The 21,501-nt window shown below is 42.0% G+C and overlaps 3 protein-coding genes across 3 annotated transcripts; 2 read left to right on the top strand and 1 right to left on the bottom strand.

The window, feature by feature from the left end:
- Positions 1-326: 326 nt before the first annotated feature.
- Positions 327-3,000, bottom strand: htr1aa (5-hydroxytryptamine (serotonin) receptor 1A a). The gene has a single exon (XM_086032070.1). The coding sequence runs from the start codon at positions 2,708-2,710 to the stop codon at positions 1,445-1,447; it is 1,266 nt and encodes a 421-aa protein (XP_085888196.1). The 5' UTR covers positions 2,711-3,000; the 3' UTR covers positions 327-1,444.
- Positions 3,001-4,338: 1,338 nt separating this feature from the next.
- rnf180a (ring finger protein 180a) lies at positions 4,339-11,715 on the top strand. Its single transcript, XM_086030987.1, has 4 exons — positions 4,339-5,303; positions 8,701-8,935; positions 10,111-10,236; positions 11,359-11,715. The coding sequence occupies exons 1-4, from the start codon at positions 4,653-4,655 to the stop codon at positions 11,559-11,561; spliced, it is 1,215 nt and encodes a 404-aa protein (XP_085887113.1). The 5' UTR covers positions 4,339-4,652; the 3' UTR covers positions 11,562-11,715.
- A 1,108-nt stretch (positions 11,716-12,823) lies between these two features.
- Positions 12,824-20,589, top strand: rgs7bpa (regulator of G protein signaling 7 binding protein a). Its single transcript, XM_086030991.1, has 6 exons — positions 12,824-13,043; positions 14,371-14,537; positions 16,255-16,385; positions 17,365-17,509; positions 17,889-17,959; positions 19,157-20,589. Exons 1-6 carry the CDS (start codon positions 12,894-12,896, stop codon positions 19,246-19,248), a joined length of 756 nt encoding a protein of 251 aa, XP_085887117.1. The 5' UTR covers positions 12,824-12,893; the 3' UTR covers positions 19,249-20,589.
- The last annotated feature ends 912 nt before the right edge of the window (positions 20,590-21,501 follow it).

Genomic DNA, 21,501 nt, shown 5'->3' on the forward strand with positions numbered 1-21,501 from the left:
CTGTCTTCATGTTGTTGTTGTTGTTGTCGTAAATACAGTAGCTGCGGAAAATCCTTTGCTCTGTTTGTGTCCATTTGCAGACCAGCCTCAGACTCGCCGCTGATACCATCATCATCGTCGTCGTAATCATCATCATCGTCATCATCATCATCATCATCATCATCATCCGCATAATAAGTTGCTTTGCCCTTCCCTCCCCAAGCTGCACTGCACAAGATAAATGCCACGTGATGTATATGAAGATTTATGAGCAGAAATAAGTTAATAACCAGCCTGCCTCATTGTTCTCCTTGTTTCCCCCAACACACTACAAAAATGGACTCGAGTTAGCTTAATAAGGACTGACTTGCATTGCATTTTATTGTTTCAGTGCTACAAAGCTCGTGATGTCGGCCTGCGTGACAGAAATGCATGGATGGAGAGCACTTGGCAACACTGGGGCGCCATTGCACACGGGCAACAAACACAGTGGGCACAAACACTAGATCAACGCACGTACGAGGAGTCCTTGTTTTGTTTTCACCAGAGGCCTCGTGACACACAGAGACTGAGCCTGAATTCAAGTCTGTGCATTTGAATTGTTATTTTAGAGTTTTTGTTTGTTTGTTTTTTACTCTCCATACTGTCAGTAAACATATCCTCTTGTCGTTTGAGTAACTCCCCCCCCCCCAAAAAAAAAAATGTGGCTTAGCACGACTTCTTCACTGTGTGCTCCGGGCACACTTTATTAGGTACACTTGCACAAATTCAAGAGCTGTATCCCAAAAACATCTGCCTTTAAAAAGAGAGGTATTGGCCAACTGTGATTTTGTTTATTAAAATATATGAAATATAAATGGTGAACTAATACATTATATTAAATATTTAATTGCGAGTAAAATAAATGAAATAAATGTAAAAAAAAAAAAAAAAAAAAAGTAAAAGTAAATACATTAAAGTTAAAACTTGAAAGCTATTTTTTTGTATATAAAAAAAATAAATAAACTAGCACTGCTGGTTAAATGAAATTCGTCCCTGGCAGAATTACTGTATATACAAACGATATAAAAATATGAGGGATAAATCCATTACATGAACGGGTGAAATATAAATGATTCACTAATAACAATGAATAAATGAACACAATAAGTACAACCTGACAGTATCAGTGTCAGTCCTTTTTGTACTATTGTTCAAATTTACAACTGGAGGGTTAAACAAAAACCTTTACTTTACAGTTTTATGTCAGCTAACGGTGGAAGCTAAGCAGCTGGCTGGTGTTTTGTTTTTTGTTTTTTTATTCCTTAACGCACACAATGTGATGCACTGCAAACTACAACCACAGTATTAAATTATGGTTCATACCAAAACTGAGATAAGACGCTGATTCTGATACAGCTCTTGCATTTGGACGCCTGCGGACGGTGTAGTAGGTGTACCTAACGAAGCGGCGCGCGCGTTGTGTTTACGGCCTGTGGAATTTGCACTTGACAATCTTCTTGAAAGCACTTTGGAAGTCCTTGTTGAAGTAGGCGTAGATGATGGGGTTGAGCAGGGAGTTGGAGTAGCCCAGCCAGTTGATGACGGCGCCCAGCCACTCGGGCATGTAGCAGCTCTCGGCGCAGAAGGGCAGCACCAGGGCCACGATGAAGAAGGGCAGCCAGCAGAAGATAAACGTGCCCATGATGATGCCCAGCGTCTTCACCGTCTTTCGCTCCCGGGCCAGCGCCAGTTTGCGTTTGGCGCCGCAGTTCCTCTCGCTGAGGTTCTCGTGCGAGGACGACTGCGGGGTGTTGGGCAGGGTCAGGTGGCTTTTGGAGCCGCTCACCTCCATCACCTCCAGGGACTCGGCCTCGTCGCCGAACTGCACGGCGCCGTTGACGCACGGCCTCCCGCCTCCCGCCTCCCCGTTGCTTTTCTTATGGAGCACCGCGGGGGACAGAGTCAAGCAGCGCTCACCTTTGACCTTCTCCGTCTTCTTCACCGTCTTTCGGATACGGAAGCGGGCCGCCTTGAAGATGCGCCCGTAGAGCACCAGCATGAGGATGAGGGGGATGTAGAACGCCCCGAAGGTGGAGTAGATGGTGTAGCCCGGGTCCTGGCTGATGATGCAGGCGTCCGGGTCGGCTCGGTCCTCGGCGCTCCTCCAGCCCAACATGGGCGGGATGGAGATGGAGAAGCCCACCAGCCAGGTAACGCTGATGAGGAGCGCGGCTCTCCTCGGGGTGCGCTTGTTGACGTAGTCTATGGGGTCCGTGATGGCCCAGTAGCGATCAAGGGCGATGGCGCAGAGGTGCAGGATGGACGAAGTGCAGCACAACACGTCCAGAGAGATGAACAAGTCGCAGATCCCCTGGCCCAGGGTCCACTTGTTCAACACCTGGTACAGAGCCGCCATGGGCAGCACCAGCACCGACACCATGAGGTCTGTCACGGCCAGGGATCCGATCAAATAGTTGGCCACGTTCTGGAGGGACCTCTCCAGGGCTATGGCCGCCACAACGCACGCGTTGCCGAAGATGGAGCAGAGGATGAGCGCGCCCAGCAGCAGCGAGGTGACGATCTGGAAGCCCAGTTGCACGTACGGGAAGGAGACGGAACCGCCGGTGTTGTTGTTGTTGTTGTTGTTGTTGTTCTTGTCGGAGCCCAGCCAGTCCGCCACCACCTCCGCCCCGGGTGGGTACCCAAAGGTGGCGTCGCTGTCGTTGCCTCTGGCGGGAAGGTAATCCATACTTTGAACGCAACTTTCCCGGGGCGGCGCAGCGAGGGCATGCAGCCAGCTCGGGGAGGTTTCACGGGAGTGAGAGGCTGGCTGTCCCTCAGCCGCTGCCGGTACCGGCACCGGTGCTCATCCCGTGCGTCCTGGCGCGCTCTGGCCGAGGTGGCGAGTTACTTTCAGGACGCATGACGCGCGCTTGGGCGCGCGCTGCGTACTGTTTTACATGTGTGTGGGGGTGTGTGTGTGGTGTGTGCGTGCGTGTGTATGTGTGTGTCGGTGGTGACGGCCGTGCGCGCTCACTGTTGCCGAGAGTCATCTGAGCTTGGTGACGACGTGAATGATTTTATAGTAGCAGCCTCATACGTCAGACCCGGGAGGTCTCTCCCACTTTAAGAGGCGCTGGTCCACCAACTGCTCCCCCTTTTTTCTCTTTTTCTCTTCCAACTCGCATCTCACTCCGCCGGATTGTTGCGCTCTGCTCTCTCACCTTCACTTACAAGGGTATTTATTTCAATCAATGCAGACAACAGATGATGTGATCCAGGCTGGAGTTTAAGGCGAAAACTGAGCAATTCCGTAAAAAAAAAAAAAAAAAAAAAAAAAAAATCAAAATGAAAAGTGGAATATTTGAATGTGACGCGATGTTTTGGTTTTAAAACAGTTTTTAATTGGAGTTCATGGAAGAGAAGTATGAGCAATTTCACAACTATTTCAGACAGTCTTTAGGGGAGAAAGGGCAGCTACTGCTGCTATCTGCTGCACACAGGCAGTATTGCATCCAGTTACAGACGAGGCTCTGATTCTAGAGCCGTGCTCCTCAAACCTTGGAGATCCAAGGCACTTATTTTGCTATTAGAATTATTAGCACAGCACACCAAATAAAAATGTCGCAAAAGTGTAACTACTGAAGATCTTTACCCACCAACTGATAGATAGATAGATAGATAGATAGATAGATAGATAGATAGATAGATAGATAGATAGATAGATAGATAGATAGATAGATAGATAGATAGATAGATAGATAGATAGACGGACAGACGGACAGACATTACGTGCCTTTGTTAAGGTTATTGCCATGGATACATTTGTGAGCGAGGCAAGAGACCTTATATTTGATCCTTGCGGTGATGGGAAACTAATGTGGTGAATGTAGGATGGGTTGATGTGCTCATGTTTCGGCGCTCTCATCTGAACTCTGGCAGCACTCTACTGGAGGTATTGCAGCTGCTGGACGGATTTGCTGGAGATCCCGGTGACCATTGCGTTTCAGTAGATCTGTAGGAGACAAAAGCATGGACAAATTTTTGTGTGTCCTCATGTGTCCTGGCCAGAGAAAGTGATGGTGGTGGATGTTCGGATTTGGTGTTCCATGCTGATTAAAGGCTGTTTTGGTTTTTGAGCTATGTTTCAACCACGCCTCTGCCGATCTATTTTACATTGTTATTGTACATCGTTATTGATATTTTTTCTTTTCCGATGCCAGTGTTCTTTATTTTTATTCATGTATTTATTTTTCCGCACTAATGACGTCATCCACACTTTTCACACTGTGTAACCTGGCTAGGAAAAAGCTGACTGCATATGACCACTACGTTGTTTTTTTTTTTTTTTCACTTAATGTTGAGCACGCAGTGGCCACGCTGCACTGTGTTGTCCACACAAAGAGACCACGAGCAGGCCTCATCCTATTGTAATCTATTGTAACAAGACGGCACTGGGTAGGGTGGTCAACCTTTTTTTTTTTTTTTTTTTTGTTAACAACATGGAACATCCCAGTGGGCTCACTCGCAGTCTGTTTAGAGGGGCAAGAGCAGGCTAGGGGGCTTCAGGCTTCACCACCTGCACACTGGAACCATCCCTGCGCGTTCAAAATCGGCCCCCAGAGAAAAAGAAGTGGGCGGAAATGTGAGGATGAAATGGGAGAGCGTCGACGGGGCTTGAAGGTGCAGCCATGAGCTCCCATGTGGGGGTCAGCGGTGGGAATGAGAGCGCCATCCGTGTGGAGCAACTCCTGCGACCTGCGCTTCCGGGAAGGAAATTCCACAGCGAGACGAGACGGGATGGAGATGAAGGAGGACATACAAGAGGTTGGGAAAAAACAGGAAGGCACAGGAAGAGTGTCAGTATTGAAAATGTTGGCAATAGATCAGGAGAAGGAGGAAGCACGGAAAGTCTGTCCAGCTCTGGTTCGGATCAAGCGGAATCTGCAGATGGGTCGATCGAAATGCCAAGCGGAAACTCCGTCATGAAGAAAACCAATCTTCCGTCTCTCACCTCCATTCGAACCACATCACCCGTCCCTTCACGCTCTCAGAGAGCGTTGTCATCTGTGAGGCCACCCAACCGTCCTAGCGGAGACCCCCTCTGGGTGGACGTGAGGACAGCCGGAGGCTTGTCACGGCCTTTGGCCAACGAAGGGGAGGAGGGCCGGTTGGACGAGAAGGAAGAGGAAGAGGAGGGGGGCGGCGGTGCGATGGACCTGACCGGCCCATCTCGGAGCGCGGCGCCGGAGAGAAGGATGAGCAGGAAGGAGAGGAAGAGAATCAAGTGTGTGAGGAGGAGGCAGAGGAGGAAGGAGCGATGGAGGCAAAGTCAGATGCAGGTGATCCACACGGTTCATTTGAATCTTCATTTTGTGTTGACCTGTTATCCACATGACGGTCGCAGCGAAGGCTCAATTATTCTTTTTACACCGAAGAGACAGTAACATGAAAGAATGCAATGTGGGAGATGCAACTGTAACCAGACTAGTATGTCGAAAAAAAAGTACTGTGCCCGCACAGTAGAGTTATGCTCTGTTTGCAGCACTAATTTAAAGGTTTATAAATCACTTCGCAGTACACTACACTTATTAGCATTAGCCCATCTATGGCGCTTCACATGATGTTCGCACTAAGACAGTGCAATTTGATTTGACAATATCATATGGTTTGGTTGAACATTTTGGGGTTTAATTTCCATGGTTAATTATATTTTGTCCAATGTGTCAGTTTTATGGTAAACTTCAACTGAGAGTGACAAATGAACAGCTTGAAGCAAGCACACTTTGCATCTTACTTGGAGAATGAGTAAGAGCAGGTGCTAAAAGACACTTTAAAATATGTCTTATCCTCAGTGTACAGTAAGTGGTGATTATTTTTCTCCTCTCTTAGGTAATACTCTAATTTCTTGACACAAGAGACAAATAACAAGACAATAACAAGAGAGCAAGTACATCTCCATATTTTTAGGAATCTAAGGAACAATTAATTAATCAATCTAGAAGATGTCTTAGTTTGCCCCGAATTTCACGCCTGCACATTTTCATCTTTCACCTTTTTTTGGGAAGGCCCTTTTCTGCTCCAGCATGACAAAGAAAAGTCAAAAAAAAATACAGGGCCAACACTGCCATTAAGTTTTGGTAGGAAAAATCCCAAATCACAAAGATGGTTTGACACCACAATGAGCATTGACACTGAAAAAGATTAGTTTAAAAAAAAAAATACAACTAAATACAAATGAAGAAAATGCATCGAAAAAATACAATCACACAATACTAAACATTAAAAAAAAATACAATGTTGTGTTATGTGTTTTTCAATGACAGTCTTTTTCAGTTTCACCCTCCTTCTGTTGTATTGTTTTTATGGTTTCTATTAAATCGGCAGTGTTTCAGCAAGTTGGAGAGGGAGCTTTAGTTTCAATATCAAAACTCAATGGCATTGTTCTGGTGTAACAGTGGCGATTGATCCTGTCCAAGCCACACAATTCGGGATTCAAATCTGTGCCGTCACCGCTGGGAGGTGAGTGCCCTGACCATTGAATTGAAATCCTATAGGCTGCTATGTTTGGTTTGACCTTGCCCTTTGATTTGTTTTAAAGACTGGGTTCGTTTAAAGCCGAGTCAGTCGGACTGGTTTGTAATACATTTCACATCTGCTATAGGAGAGTTCATGCCCCCAAATATTCATGTGGTGTGTGGGTTGGTAAAAAAGTGATTGTTCAAATAGCACAGGAGTCATGGGGTTATTCCCATTTATTTTCGTTAATTAAAAATGGTATATTTCCTGTATCGAGACGTTTAACCATCTGAACGTTTTCCGGTCAACAACCAAAAGATGAACACTTGCTTGTATGTGTTAAGAGATTTGTAGACCTTCATTGTTAGTTATTTGTGTAATTATCGAAACTTGGGTGTCACTGCTGCTTTGTTGGGTATCAGCTGATACAAATAACAAAAAGTAGGTCATGATGCGTCATTCCTAGCCATAGGAAGTGTTCAGGGTTTTCGCCAAACAATTCACTGCACATGCACGCAATTACGTCACACTCCTTTTCTCCTCATTTCGCCGCCTTTTTGTTGCTTGAGTTGTTCAATTGATTTGAACCTTTTTTTGTTCAAGTGTAAATGAGACATCAGCAATGATGTTTTGTTCCCTGATACCATATTATCTAGGATTACTCAAATATACTAATATCTTGTTGGTTTTTCAGACAAAAAGAAAAAAAAAACAATCAGATGTTCTAAACACTTTCATACCATGCTGCTTCGTGAAAAAAAAAAAATGAAAATAGATAATGATTCTCACAAAATCAAATACATAATTTTTTGAATGTACAGTAAGTGTCAACGTAAAGAATGAGGGAAAGCGCTCTCGGTGGAAATGTGAGCCTTCCAAAAGACACTTTTGAACGAATCACTGCTGACCCAAACTGAAACTATTTGACATTGTCCTCCTCCTGAAACAATCGTGAGATCCTCCACGGGCACAGACTCTGTTCATTGAGATCAAAACGACGAGTTCCCCACTGGAAGTTATTACACAGCGCGTTGCCAGCGACGCCGATTGCATTGGTCCTGTGTGTTAATGACACACCTCGGGAGGGTGGGCCAGCACTGCCGGGGTCTCCCCCGAGGAGCGTGAAGCAGTAATTACTCCGGAAGCACCCTTTCGCTCCACTCAAAGTGTGAGGAGTCAACATGTCTCACCTGTCTTTATATGGCACTGCTTCAAGGTGAAGATGGGGGGGGGGGGGCTCGAGGGGCACGTGCACCATGCGCATCTTCCTGGAGGAGGTTGTGCTGTCAATTGGAAAATGGGAAGCTGTGTGTGTGCGAGATTGTGTGTGTGCTTGCGTGCGTGTCGGCGTGTGCACACGCGTGTACATGCAAGCTCTTGGGAGGGTTGACCCAAGGGGAGATGAGCGGGATTGTGGGGGTAGTGTTGTGGAAACACATGCAGGTTAAAAATACACCATAAGCAATAATTTGATGTAGAAAGGAAAGTGGATTCCACCTAACACTCCTTCTGTTTGCCCCACAGTCGAATACGGTGCCAGATGTGAGAAAACATTAGCGACAGACCGTCTCACTCTGCAAAAATCTCACCTGACATGTCACTTTTCAATCACACATATTATCTTTGTGATTGTGGGTGTCAAACTAATCTTTGTCTTAATCAACATTACAATTAAACATGAATGACAATTTGATTTTGGAAAAACATGCATTGGAAGTGCTCGCGTATACACACATGGACAAAATGTGTCGTGGCACTCCTCTATTAATGATAAATAAATACTACACTACTACTACTACTAATAATAAAATTATTATAAAAATTAGAATTATTAAATATTTTTTTAAAAGCCAATGAAACAGGCTCCCAAAAGACTGAAAATAACTTGACCATGGCAGTCAGTCATAGTGACATGGTGCATATGAGAGCTGGGCATTTTACTACGAATTCAGCGTCCGTTATTTGTGGGTACCCTTCCATCCGTCAGTTTTTTTCCGGGAGTAAAAAAAATGGTAAATACTATACGCCGGCCCGCCTCTAATTTTAAACTGGCGTCCGTCAGCGATTCCGACTAAACTTTCACTAGCACCCCCCCATCCTCCCTCACTCTAAACATGGACGAGAAGGAGGAGATTAGAAAGAACATTTGAGCTACAAGCGTGGTCCCTGAACAAATGAAACTCATTGAATTCCTTTCATCTGTCTCTTCTCCTCTCCAAGGGTTCCACGGGTGGTGTTAGCAGCAGCAGCAGCAGCGACGAGGACGAAGAAGACGTGGCCAAGGAGGGTTACATGTGTGCCGTGTGCCTGGACGTCTACTTCAGCCCGTACATGTGTCAGCCTTGCAAGCACATCTTCTGCGAACCTTGCCTGAGGACGCTGGCCAAGAACTGCCCCGCCAGCACGCCCTGCCCCCTCTGCAGGACCATCATCACGCACGTCTTCTTCCAGAAGGGTGAGGCTACGGTCAAGTTACATGAAGTCCGGGGGGGGAGGAGTGGGGTGGGCAACTGACAGGCGACCGTCCCGAAGGGGGCAGTGTGGAGCTCCGGCAACAGTCGAGACAAGACAGACTTTTTCTTGAAAACATACAACTGTATTCCAGCACATTTAGCTTAGCACTTTAATTTTAAAAACAAATAATTACTTTAGCTTGAAAGTAGAATGAGTTTTCTCCAAAATATACAACTTTTTCCATTAAAAAATACAGATTTTTTTTTTTTATAAATTATAATATCTAAAATATGACTTTTTCCCACAAAATATATAACTTTAATCTAGAAAATGTACATCTATTTGTCTAAAAACATCCAACGTTTTACTCAAAAACTTTCCCCCGTAACATTACGGCTTTATCTTGTTGCGTAATTTATTTTTACTTTTCATTGTGGCCTAAAAGAAGGAATGTTACTTTTTTACATCTACAAAGTTTGAATGTGTTCCTGTTTTCCAGCGCCCCGTCTGCAGCACACCTGATTCAAATGACCAGATAATCAGCAAGGTCTGCAGAAGCTGAATAATGATCCCGATTATTTGAGTCAGGTGTGTTGCGGCAGGGAGAAATGGAAAAACAGGCGGGACAGCGGCCCTCATGGAACAGGATTGAAGACCCCAGCAGTTGAGCATATTTGCCATCTACTGAGCTACTGAGTTTTGGAGATATACACCACTGCAAACTTCAACCATAATATTTTTAAATGAACACCGCTCTGACTGTGACAAAAGACCATTATTAGTATCTTTATATTGGATCTCATTAAATGTTACGCAGGCGTACCTAATGTTGTGGTCAGCCAGCACGCACTAATCTGTAAATAAGTAATGACGTGGGAGGAGCTACGGTTCTCTTATTTTTTTGGTTTCTGTGTGCCACCGCATCCATCAAACCCAGAGAGGATGCGGCCACAAGGAAAACACAAGCGCACTGACGAGAGCTCTATTTGGTGATTAGGTGATGATGATGATGATGATGATGATGATAATTTTGTTCTTGTGTTGATTAGCCGAGGCAAGGTCACACAGACTGAGAGAATGAGAATGAGAGTCTTGTCATGCGTCATGCTTCTGGGAGTATACTGAATGAATCAAATGTCATACAGTGTTTCGATTTTTATTTATTTTTTCCCACAGAGTTAAACCAAATGGCAAGGACGTTCTTCCCAAAGGAATACGCGTGTCGGAAACAGAACTTCCAGAAAGCGAGTTGTGCGAAATGGCCTCTGCCAAGCTGCAGGAAACTCTTCAGAATATTTGGAGGTAATCGGTTGAAGTTGTCAAAGTATGAAATACATCACACTTTAAATCTAGCATAGATTTCAAATGTAGAATGTCTCTGACTAAGACACAAAGCAACAACAGAAATTGCTGGGATACGCGAATAGAATCTTGCTCGTGAACTTATAAATTCATCCATCTCTTTTCTTATCTTCCTTGGGGTCAAGGGTGAGCTGAAGCCTATCCTGGTTAACTTTGGGAAAAACGCAGCCAGCTGCTGGGCACATATACAACCAAACACACACACACACACACGCACACACCTGCACACACACTCCTTCTGGAGTTTTTGGACAATAGCTTAAATATTTGTTTGACACTATTTTATGTCTTCTGATTTCAAATGAGTGCCAAGTACATATTTATATGTCTTGACGTATAAATATGTCTTTGGGATTGAATGAGTTAATCAATCAATATTTATTTAACTCATTCACTGCCAAGGAGATATTTATTTGTCTTTTCACAGTCCAGCCATTCAATCCTAGGAACTTATTTATATATTTTTAAATCATTTTCAAACGTTAGGGTAAAAGAGGGTCTGAAAATGTCTGGCACTGAATGAGTTATATATAACTATAATATAAGTCAAGTTCATTGTTGTTGTTGTTGTTTTGCTTATCTCTCCTTTAAATGTATTTTTTTAATTGGTCTTCACTTTATCGAGTATCAAATATGTTGTAAAATCCCGATTATAACATTATTTAGGTATCTGGTATCATACATGTCTGATATTTCTAATAAATCAATCGGTGTCAAAGAATGGGACAAATAAAGATGAATTCATTGGAGCCTAACACAGTTACTTCAGTACAGGTGAATGGAAGAGATCGCCGAGGAGTCTCAGTTCAAGATGGCGGCTGATGATTATTGAATTGAAAAAGATCAATGTAAAGCTTGGACCATAGAACTGAAATGGAACATCATTTTACGCAATTACAAGTTATTTATTCATTTATTTTTAACTCTGAATATGCAGGGGGAGGGACAGCAAGGGGCAGCACTGCCTCACTTGCCTACCCTGACCACACATCGCTGCTAAAGTGAGCAGCATAATGCTAAAAAATACAACTAAGCAAATAAAATGTGTCTTCCGCCATCCAGGTTTCAGGGGGCCGTCCAGCCCCGGGGCGCGGTTGCCCCACACGGGAGGCGGCTTCCGTCTGAGTGCATTGGACTTTGACGACGACGCCCGCGGCTGGCACTTTGACATGGATATGGTCATCATCTACATTTACTCCGTCAACTGGATTGTCGGCTTCTTTGTATTTTGCATCCTCTGTTACCTCTTTTTCCCCTCTTTTTGACAGCCTGGTGATGATGATGATGATGATGATGATGATGATGATGTGATGACAGCTAAATGAGATTAAGGTTTGCTTTACTGTGGACGCAAACAGGTGGGATGTTGAGTGGAGGGAAAACAGCGGCAATGTCACCTTGTTATCAGCCATTAATAAACAATTGAAGAGGTATATTGTGTAGGAGGTACATTTGGGCACGGGTTGATCAGAAGCATTGAAACTGCATGATTCATAGTCATTAAAATAGAAGGGGACATAATATTAGGCACACTTGCGATCACTAGAGCTGTTGTTTTTATTATTATTATTATTATTATTATTATTATTATTATTATTATTATTAAGTGAATATGAGGCTTGTTAAAGTTTTTTTGGACAACATGTTGTACAGATAAAGTGCTATGTAAGTGCACTCCATTTACCATTTGACATTTTTTTTGGACTATGTATACGTATCGATTTTGGGTGCGAGTCCGAATGCTAGTTTTTATTTTTAATATATGTTCTTAACTTTATTTCATGGCCAACTTTTATTTAAACCTCGAGAGATCACAGAGGGCAAGAGTGTGGGAGGGATAAAACTGTAATAACTATAAAAAAAAAATTTTTTTAAATGTTTTCTATCTCAGATATTCAGCTTTTCACCTAGGGTCTGGAACGTATCCCCGCAATAAAAAGGGGAGGGGGTGGGTTTCATTGTCCTCCCCCCCAACAGCCTGCTACAAAATGCTCCTCCAAGGTTACATGAGGAAGAACCGCACCGAGGAGGGAGGGGGGGGGGGATTTGTGAATGAATGTGCAGATTTGCAAGCCAAAGCTCCCCCCCTCCCCCTCTCCAAAAAAAAAAGTGAGGCGGTGACGTTTGCAGCTTTCAATGCTGCGAAGAGGCAGTATAGATGCTTATCGGCCGCCTCTGCCAGTGGTGCTCGGTGCGAAGCACAAGATTATGGACTCGTTGTGCTGGATGATGCGTGAGGGGGAGAAAGTGAAGCGAGCAGCCCGCTTGTGAGCTGCATGCAGCGGGAGTGAAAGGTGACTTGATGCGGAGAAGAGGAGCGCATCCACCACCTCCTCATCCTCGTCGTACGTTCTCATCTATGAGCACATCTGGCCCAACTCTTGCGAGGTGGTGCGAGGGCTGGGGTCTGAGGGGACAACCGACTCACAGCCATAAGACAGCTTCGAGTCAAGACTGTAGCGGGGAGGACGGTAAAGAGTTGAGGAGAGGAGGAGGAGTGAGGTGGCGTTGAAGAGTGTGGGGGGGGGGGGGTGGGGGCGCAGCAGACGGGAGAGATCGTTCCATACCAGGACTGTTTTGTTAGTGGGTGTGTATGCATGAGTTCTGCATCGAATGGGCGCAAAAACCGCCCCAGATCGGCCGGGACCATCTTCCAGATCGGCAAGCCCCTCTACCGAGACCCCCAACGGCGGGAGAGTACGGAGAGCAGCCGCAGAGCCCAGCGCGCCGTGGCCGACTGCAAGATGGTAGGTGGCGGATATACACGCGCGACCATCCCGTGTACCGGCGGGCTTTCCCTCCTCTTTGTGCATGCTGCACGCCCATGCACATGGCACATATGAGGACAAATTGCAGCATGCATGACGTACTGCGTTATGTGCATTTCAGTGGGTCAGGGCGCTGCAGTGGTAGTGGTGGTGTGTGTGTGGGGGGGAGGGGGGGGGGGTGTTGCTTTCCAAAACTGCATGAATGAGTGTCCACTGCTCTGATGATGATGATGATGATGATGATGATGATGATGATGATGATGGTGATGATGTGATGTGATGTGTGAGACATGAAGCATGTCAAGTGAACGTCATGTATGCTGCGTGCAATGAACGCTCTGCAGAAGCAGCACGCAAGTCGAGCAGCTTTTCTTTTTATTATTACAACGTACCGCGATCGATTATCAACGGAGGCATTAAAGCATTCTGAGCTATTTGATTAAGCCTTTTTTTTTTCAAGGACATGTTTGTAAGGCTACTATTTTTGCAAGCTGTCTGGTCGCTTTGAATGTTTGTCTTACTGTTTTTTTGTATTTTTTAAATCAATTCATTGACTTGTTTAATAATAATAATAATAATAATAACAATAATAACAATAATAACAATACTTTATTTTATGATTTGTGTTTTTTTTACAAATTTTCATTATTTAATTTTTTTTAACATTTTTTATATTTTTATTTATTTTAAAAATGCACATGGGCTGGCTGCTTTGGTTGTTCAAATTATTTCATTTGTAAATGTTTTTTTGTATATAATTCGTGCTATTTTATTTGAATTTTTGTTTATTTATTCTTTTTGAAAATGTGCACAATTCAGAGCAAAGAGACAGGACATATAGTCCCAGGATATTGGACCTGCAGAGATTGGTAAAAATCTAATACTACAGCTGGCGCAAAAAAAAAACAACCAGAAGACATTGTTTTATTTTATTTTACTTTTCATTTATTCTAAGTTTCATTTATTCCTTCATAAGTTATAAGTATATATGAGTTATATGTATAGCATGTTCAAGTGTAATGTGCCTATTTCCCCACAGAGTGGCGCTGCTTTAATAATGCCCTCATCATCCACTTGTGGCTTTGAAATCATTAGAAAATTAAGATTCCACATATATATTAACATATTGAATTATATGTTGGAATATGTTGGTATGGTACACCACTGTGCATTTGGAGTTTAACGTTGAGCATAATTTTTTTAAAAAAGGCAAACTGGTTAAAACAGCTCTTGCATTGGGTCATTCGGTTATGCATGTACAAATGAACATGCTGTTGACTTTACATGAAATGTGGTTGCAACACAGATCGTGCAAGAGTTCAACACACTGGTGGCGCTGTACCGAGAGTTGGTCATCTCCATCGGCGAGATCACCGTCGACTGTCCCAACTTGAGGGCCGACATGCTGAGGACTCGAACCAAAGGCTGCGACATGGCCAGAGCCGCACACCACAGTCTCACCTTGATAGCGGGGTGAGAGTCGTCATACAGGCTGTAATGCCTACTAAAAGAAAGGGTTTTCTCAAAAACATTTTTAAAGCTTTTTAACCTATTTTCTATTATTCACAGAAAAATTGACTTATTTGTATTGTTCTGTGCTCTTTATATAATGTTCTAAGACAGTGGTCCTCAACCACCAGTCCACGGCCTTGTACCGGTCCGTGGATGTTTTGGTTCTAGGCCACACAGATGGATTGAATTAATTTTTTTGTAACGGAGCGTATATGCCCGGATATGGAATATACGTCATCACACCTGCCACCCTGCTCACCCTTTAACGATTAGTTTCCGATCAGGAACATACGCCACCACCACCCCGTTCGTCAACAAATGGCTGATGCTCGGTGGAACGTCTGTACTAACATGAACCAAACAACCTCTAGGTGTTCATTAAAAAGGAAATATAGTTTTTTAAAATACTTTTCTTTAAAAAAAAAAGATCATTTTCTTAAGGCAACCCCTATTTTTCGTGAATAATGCTTATTGGGAGTACCGGCTTATTATTGCGTATTATGGTTTGCGTATTATGGTTTCCTCTTCTTCAACTGTTGAATATCATAAGAATAATTCTCACGCAACCTCTTAAACTAGTTGACAGTTGATCTATTGACAAATATCTTCACTGTAAAGTAATGGAATGGAGTTGGTAGATTTTTTAAATATACTTTAAAAACATTGATTTATTTTTGCTTCCATTTTTTTTTGTGCTTATAAAATACTGCTAAACATTTGTAATCATGACCCCAAAATTTACAGAAATGTATTTTGGTACAAAATGTAGTGCAATGCCATTGTTAGAAATCTGACATTTATGGTTTACTTTTGCTCTTTTTTCATCTGATGACAATTCTATTTATCAGAAATTATGGCAAAAAAAATCTTTTTTTTGGGGGGGGGGGTTACTTTAAAAATGTGACGGTAACAGTATATCTATTAGAGGTAGGTATTTGTTTGAGGAGTGTAACTGGGCAAAAAAAAAACATTTTAAACTTAATTTGCACAATTTCCTATTCAATCTTCATGTGTAAACCAGTTGTGTGTGACAAATGCCACTCACTGCTTTCACTCTCCGGTGGGTGATTTAGTGCTCACTCAGTTATCACCTGCTTTAGTTTGAAGCATGTGCGAAGCTGCTGCAGAGTGTCATAAAAGCCGTTGATGACGGAGCAGCGGGTAAATAAATCACACTTGATGGGCTTTTTATATCAGCACTTTTCATTACTGGTCCTCGGGAAGCTAAGCAAACTCAAAGATGGACAATATCATTAAGCAAAAATGAAGGAGCAACTCTGCTGTTAATTTGTTAAATATATGTAATTTTTGTAGGCTGAAGAGGGAGTAATGCATTTTTTGAACAAGTCATGTTATGCTTTTTTTTTGGTTGGGGGGGGTGGATTTCTACACACTTTTTTAGTACCCCAAGAATCAAGATTTACACTCGCGAGGACAGCAGTTCTCTGTATGTGTATGGCAAATGGACAAAAATAAATCATTTTATAAATTAGCCCCACTTTTACATCACAGTGAGGACGAAGTGCAGAAGGGCTCGCTAACACGTGATCAGAATTAAAAATAGACAGATAACTAATGATTTAATTGTTTTCTTAATTTCGCTTTTTTTTTTTATGGACAGGCAACTTTTATCTTAAATCTACTTTTTAGGGATCACTGATGTCTTTATGTGCTTCAGGCCAGAGGATGGCGAGATTCATCCAGAGATCTGCCGGCTCTTCATCCAGCTGCAGTGCTGTTTGGAGATGTACATCTCCGAGATGCTCAAGTCTTTCTGCTTGCTCGGCTCTTTGCAGCTCCACAGGAAAGGTAAACACACACAGTGGTACTTACCGTACGCACACTATGGTTAAATCCAATAATGTGTCAGTGGCTGAGATATAATTGTAACGCTTGTTCTGATAAGAAATTAAAACAATTTTGCAACAACAACAACAACAACAAAAAAAACATCATTCATAGGCTCTAATCCCAAATGCACTGAAATGTTTGCCACAAAACAGCATGTTGTGTTTTTTTTTTTTTTTTTAAATGTAACCTTGTTTTAGTACAAAATTCATGCTTGGAAAAAAAAAAACGTTTTTGATTAATGAATAAATCATAGGCCCTGATCCCAACTGCACAAATTATGGAAACTTTGAAACACTGACGGACCAAGTGTCGACGGAAGCGGTTTTCAGTCCGTCACCCGAATCGTTACCTACAACAGTGGTGGTCAGTGTGTCAGTGATGGACTCCAATTTCACAGACGACTGACATAAACTAGCGGAGGAGAGGCTTCTCGTGCGTTGACAGGAAAAAAAAAAAAAAAAAAGAGAACATCGCTAGTCACTATAGTGACCTGTGGTTGTATTGGATGCTAAATTTCGGTTCCTACTCCCTAAGTCTGCTTTTACGTTTAAATGTATTAATAAAATGTGGGCTAAGTGCTAAAAACATAACATTTCCCCCCATAATGCTAAAGGATATTAAAAAGATAGATAGGTTTCCTAGCTAGGATACGTTCAAATGTGTTTGAAAATACGTCCCACAGACCACAGTGACATTGTCCATATTGTAGAAGCCTTGTTAAAGAATCGATGAAGGAGTGACGGACTGACGACCTGATTTGACTTAGAATCACTCAACAGTAGCCACAGTGGCTGGTGAATAAAAAAAAATAAAAAAAAGTTCATATCAAGCCCTGGCTGTAAGTCATTTTATTGATCCTAAAGCAGGGATAGAGCTTCTTAGCAAATTATTTTTTTCCTCAAAATTGGGGGCACACCGTCTTTCTCTGTGGCGGCAGGCAAAGATCCCTGTAGCCTCCCCTCAGTGGACAGGAAGGCCGAGGAGAGCTCAGACGTCCCCATCCTGGATGACACCTCTTCCTCGCCCTCCGACGGCCCTCCACTCACATGGCTGGTGGCCACGGACATAGCAAACATTGAAAAGTAGGTCCACAATGAAGAGACTTCATCATTTAATTGAGTGTATCATATATACATGAATAATCACCTCATCGTCTTATTACTATTGTCACTTATTTTTTATTTTTAAAAAAACTGATTTTGATATAAGTAATAATGGAAAATAGTGACAACCAAATATTTCAGTACACACCACATCTATTATGCAAATTAGATTCAGACAACTGTTTTGCAAAATATGGTTTTAAGGGTTTTGTTGAAGAAAAAGGTTCGCCATATCTGTGACAAAAATCGGAGGAAAATTTGAAATTTCAGCATAACATTCCTGCCAAAAAAGACACACTTAACATGCAACCTGAAAAGGTCAATATTTATTTCTTTTTTTTTATTCTATTTGTTGCAGGGACATGAGGGAAATGAAGAACCTTCTCAGTAAACTCAGGGAGACGATGCCTTTACCACTGAAGAACCAAGGTGTGTTAGGACAGGGCTTGAACGACTAAAGATTTTTCATTGTCAAAAGCAAACGTCTGCCCTAAAACATATTCACAAACACTTTCTTAAAAATCTAAAGTCACAAGTAATGTGATAAATAAAACAATGAGCCAACCAACCCTGTCTACTAAGTGGATATTAAAATGAAACGGAGACTTACGTCCATGACACACCAGGGTCCGTCTGCAATGAAGCATCAAAGGGATGGATTTTAAATGAACGTCAACTTAAATTGTAGTGTACCTGACTATTTTCCCTCGTTATCATCTAAAAAAAACATCCAGACGTTAAAGAGAGGCGAGCAATTATGGCACACAGCTTCCACAGAACAAGGAAAGTGAGGTATTTTTGCCACACTTCTGCAACACTTCTCAAACATAAATTGCGTTCAAGAGCGTCAGTGTATTTGTTTTCAAGCTATTTTCACCACTTTAAATTGGCTAATATTGCGCAAAAATTACAGATGAAGTGAGGACAGACCATTACTATCGATTTGTGGTGAAAAAAATGAATTTGAACAACATACGAGGGTACGATATACAGTTTCTAGTATACAGTAAACCCCCCCTCCAGTGCGGGTTCAATCTATTTCGCAGATTTTCTTTTGTCCAGTGAGGAATCAATTTTGTTGTTTATTTTGGGTACAATTCCACTCACAGCCACTAGATGGTGACACACATGTGTTTAACATCATGTACATTTGAAAGAAGAAGGGTATTTCAGGAAGTATTTTAACGGTCATAGGTCCATTTTACAATGTACATGTTTGGGAATGATTATTGACGTATACTTTGAGATGATAAAGTTGTTGCTTGGAAAACACGGGATTTGTTTATTGTAAACACATGGACCGATCGGTACTCTTACACTGTTTGTAAGCTGTTTGTCTTGTTCGTTGCTGTTGCTCTATCTCGATGTAGTGATTGTTTAAAGTGTGTTTGTGTTATTTTGAAATGCGTTTAAAGACCTTAAAAAAGAAGTGCTTTAAATGTCACAAAAACATGCCTAGTGAGTATTCAATGTGGGTATTTCTATATCGCAGATTTCACTTACTGTAGGGCTGGTTTGGAACGTAAAGCCCGCAATGGAGGGGAGTTTACTGTGTATACGATATCAATCACAGTGTGAAATAAAAATTCGTTTCCAATACTTTTTCTGTGTTCTTGTGGCTTCTAGACGACAGCAGTTTGCTGAACCTGTCTCCCTACCCGCTGGTCCGACAGAGGAAGAGACGCTTCTTTGGCCTCTGTTGCTTGGTAACCAGCTGAGGTATCAACAAAAACATCAACAACAACATCAAGAGACAACATTGCCCTGTTCTGTCCTCCACTCCTCTACTACTGCCATTTTCAAACACACAAAAACATAGCAAGGCTGCCAATATGGGGATTTTTGGTTTGTTCTACAGAGAATAAACGCCAACACATTCCCATGGTTTTGGATCAATGGAGCGTCTTAATGTAAAAGATGAAACGCGGCCATGCGCTAAAGGAAACACTTTTACTTTAAACCCTCCTGTTATGTATTTTTTAATGGTCAAAGTGAATTGAACCATTGAAGTATATATATTTTTTAAATGCAAAAATATTTCATTAAACCAAGCAATGCACAAAAATACTGCTTTAGGCCCTTTTTTGTTTAAATTTTTTTTAAATACAGTGGTACATTGACTTACAAGTGCGTCAATTTAAGAGTTTTTCATTCAACGAGCTGTCACTTGGTCAATATTTCACTTTATAATTTTAATTACAAGCGAGCTTCAGATACTTCTTATCGCAAGTGAAGGCAAAAAAAAAATGGAAAGAAAGAAAACCACTTTCAGCTGTTTGTTGAATGGGACAAACAGTCAATCACACAAATATAAAATGAAAACACTCTCAAGGAACGTGGAGAAGAAACTCACACCGGGTAATTCATTTAGCCACGCCCTATTATAGGCACACTGATTTGCTTTGTTGCACTTTCTAAAACCAGTGCATTTCTTCACATTCTTTTTAATCATGTTTTATTATGCCTTTTTTATTATGCCAAATTTCACTTGAAGGTGCCACTGTATTTTATTTCATTTTCAAGTGGATCAAATCCACCCGCAATATAACAGGAGGGTTAGGGATGTAAATGTCTGTTTTGTCCTAAGCAACGTGTTGAATAAATGCCACCTGAATGTTAATGGATGGCAAGGAAGTCATTTCACTGTGTAGTCCGGTCCAGTAGTTTCTTGTTTCTCCTCCTCCCTGTTCTTGATTTAGTCTTCCATGAAAGATAAATCTATATCTTAACTTGACAACTTCAAAGTGCAATATACTGTTTGATACAACGGAGAGAGAGAATTTTATTTGCGCTCACGCACACACACACACATACCCACGCACGCACACACACACGCACACACACACACGCACACTCACACGCAATATATCTTTAGATTTGTATATACACACTTGTTCCTGCCCTCTTTGAGTAAATTGGCCTGTTATTGGTTGTTGCTCAGCATGGCGCCACCTTGTGGACAATGGTTGTTGTTAGCGTTTGGTGCCCCTTGGACGCACGCGAAGATGGTGTAGATCATTTGATTTTACATGATGTTAATAAAACTTTTGTTATGGAAACTAAGTGTTGAGCGGGTTATTTTTCCCTTGGGCCCCCCGGGGTGGAGACCAGAAATGGGCACTTTACTCTATTTTGCCAGTCAGATGTCACACTGGGTTTTGCAACTAATAAAAAAAAAGGGCAAACTTATTACTGTTATCCTTTTTTACTTGAAAGTGAAAATTGAAGCCAGGCACAGAAAAAGGTGTATCAATGAGCTATAAGCGTTTGTTGAAAATAGCATTGAACAAAGATTAACACCAATTATGCACCATGCACTGAATTCTCAGGAACTACTGAGACCATGACTCGCAGTCTCAAATGCCCTGTTTTACTTTTACATTTCTTAAACTAAAAATTCAAGATTAAATTGAATTACAAAAAGAAAGCATTGGTTGATTATGAAGCTTCAATCTGTCCTGAAATGTGGACATAAGTAGTTCCAACAATGACTGGAAGATCCGTTTGTAAACATTCAAATAAAATCTGACAAACAAATTTCCTCAATAGGCAGACTTATCATCGAAATGGCAATTCTGGCATATACGTAAACCCATTTACCAGTGATGCATTTTTCATTGGCCCATTATTTGCATATTGCTGCCGTCAGGCGGAATCCTCGTAACTTCAAAATCATCACTTTTCAGGGGACCCCAAAAATGGCAAGCTTGTTCAACTTGTTCAACCATTAAAATTGCATCGTCAAAAAGAGCAAGACATTTTTAGATTGGTCAATAATTTGTACACATTTGTCACAGTTGGATTGACCAAGATTACAGATTTGTGAAAAAAAATATTAAATTGAACAAATTGTGACAAATAGGAGGCGCTGGCTCGACACCATTGATATATCCCGAAAATCTCTAAGACACGTTGACCCAAATTAGCATGTTTGCTAATGATAGCTCTTGTTTAAAGTTATCTTAAAACAT

The sequence above is a fragment of the Filicampus tigris genome, chromosome 5 (genome assembly GCF_054856515.1).
Source record: "Filicampus tigris isolate MCC_2025a chromosome 5, RoL_Ftig_1.0, whole genome shotgun sequence".
Taxonomy (NCBI): domain Eukaryota; kingdom Metazoa; phylum Chordata; class Actinopteri; order Syngnathiformes; family Syngnathidae; genus Filicampus; species Filicampus tigris.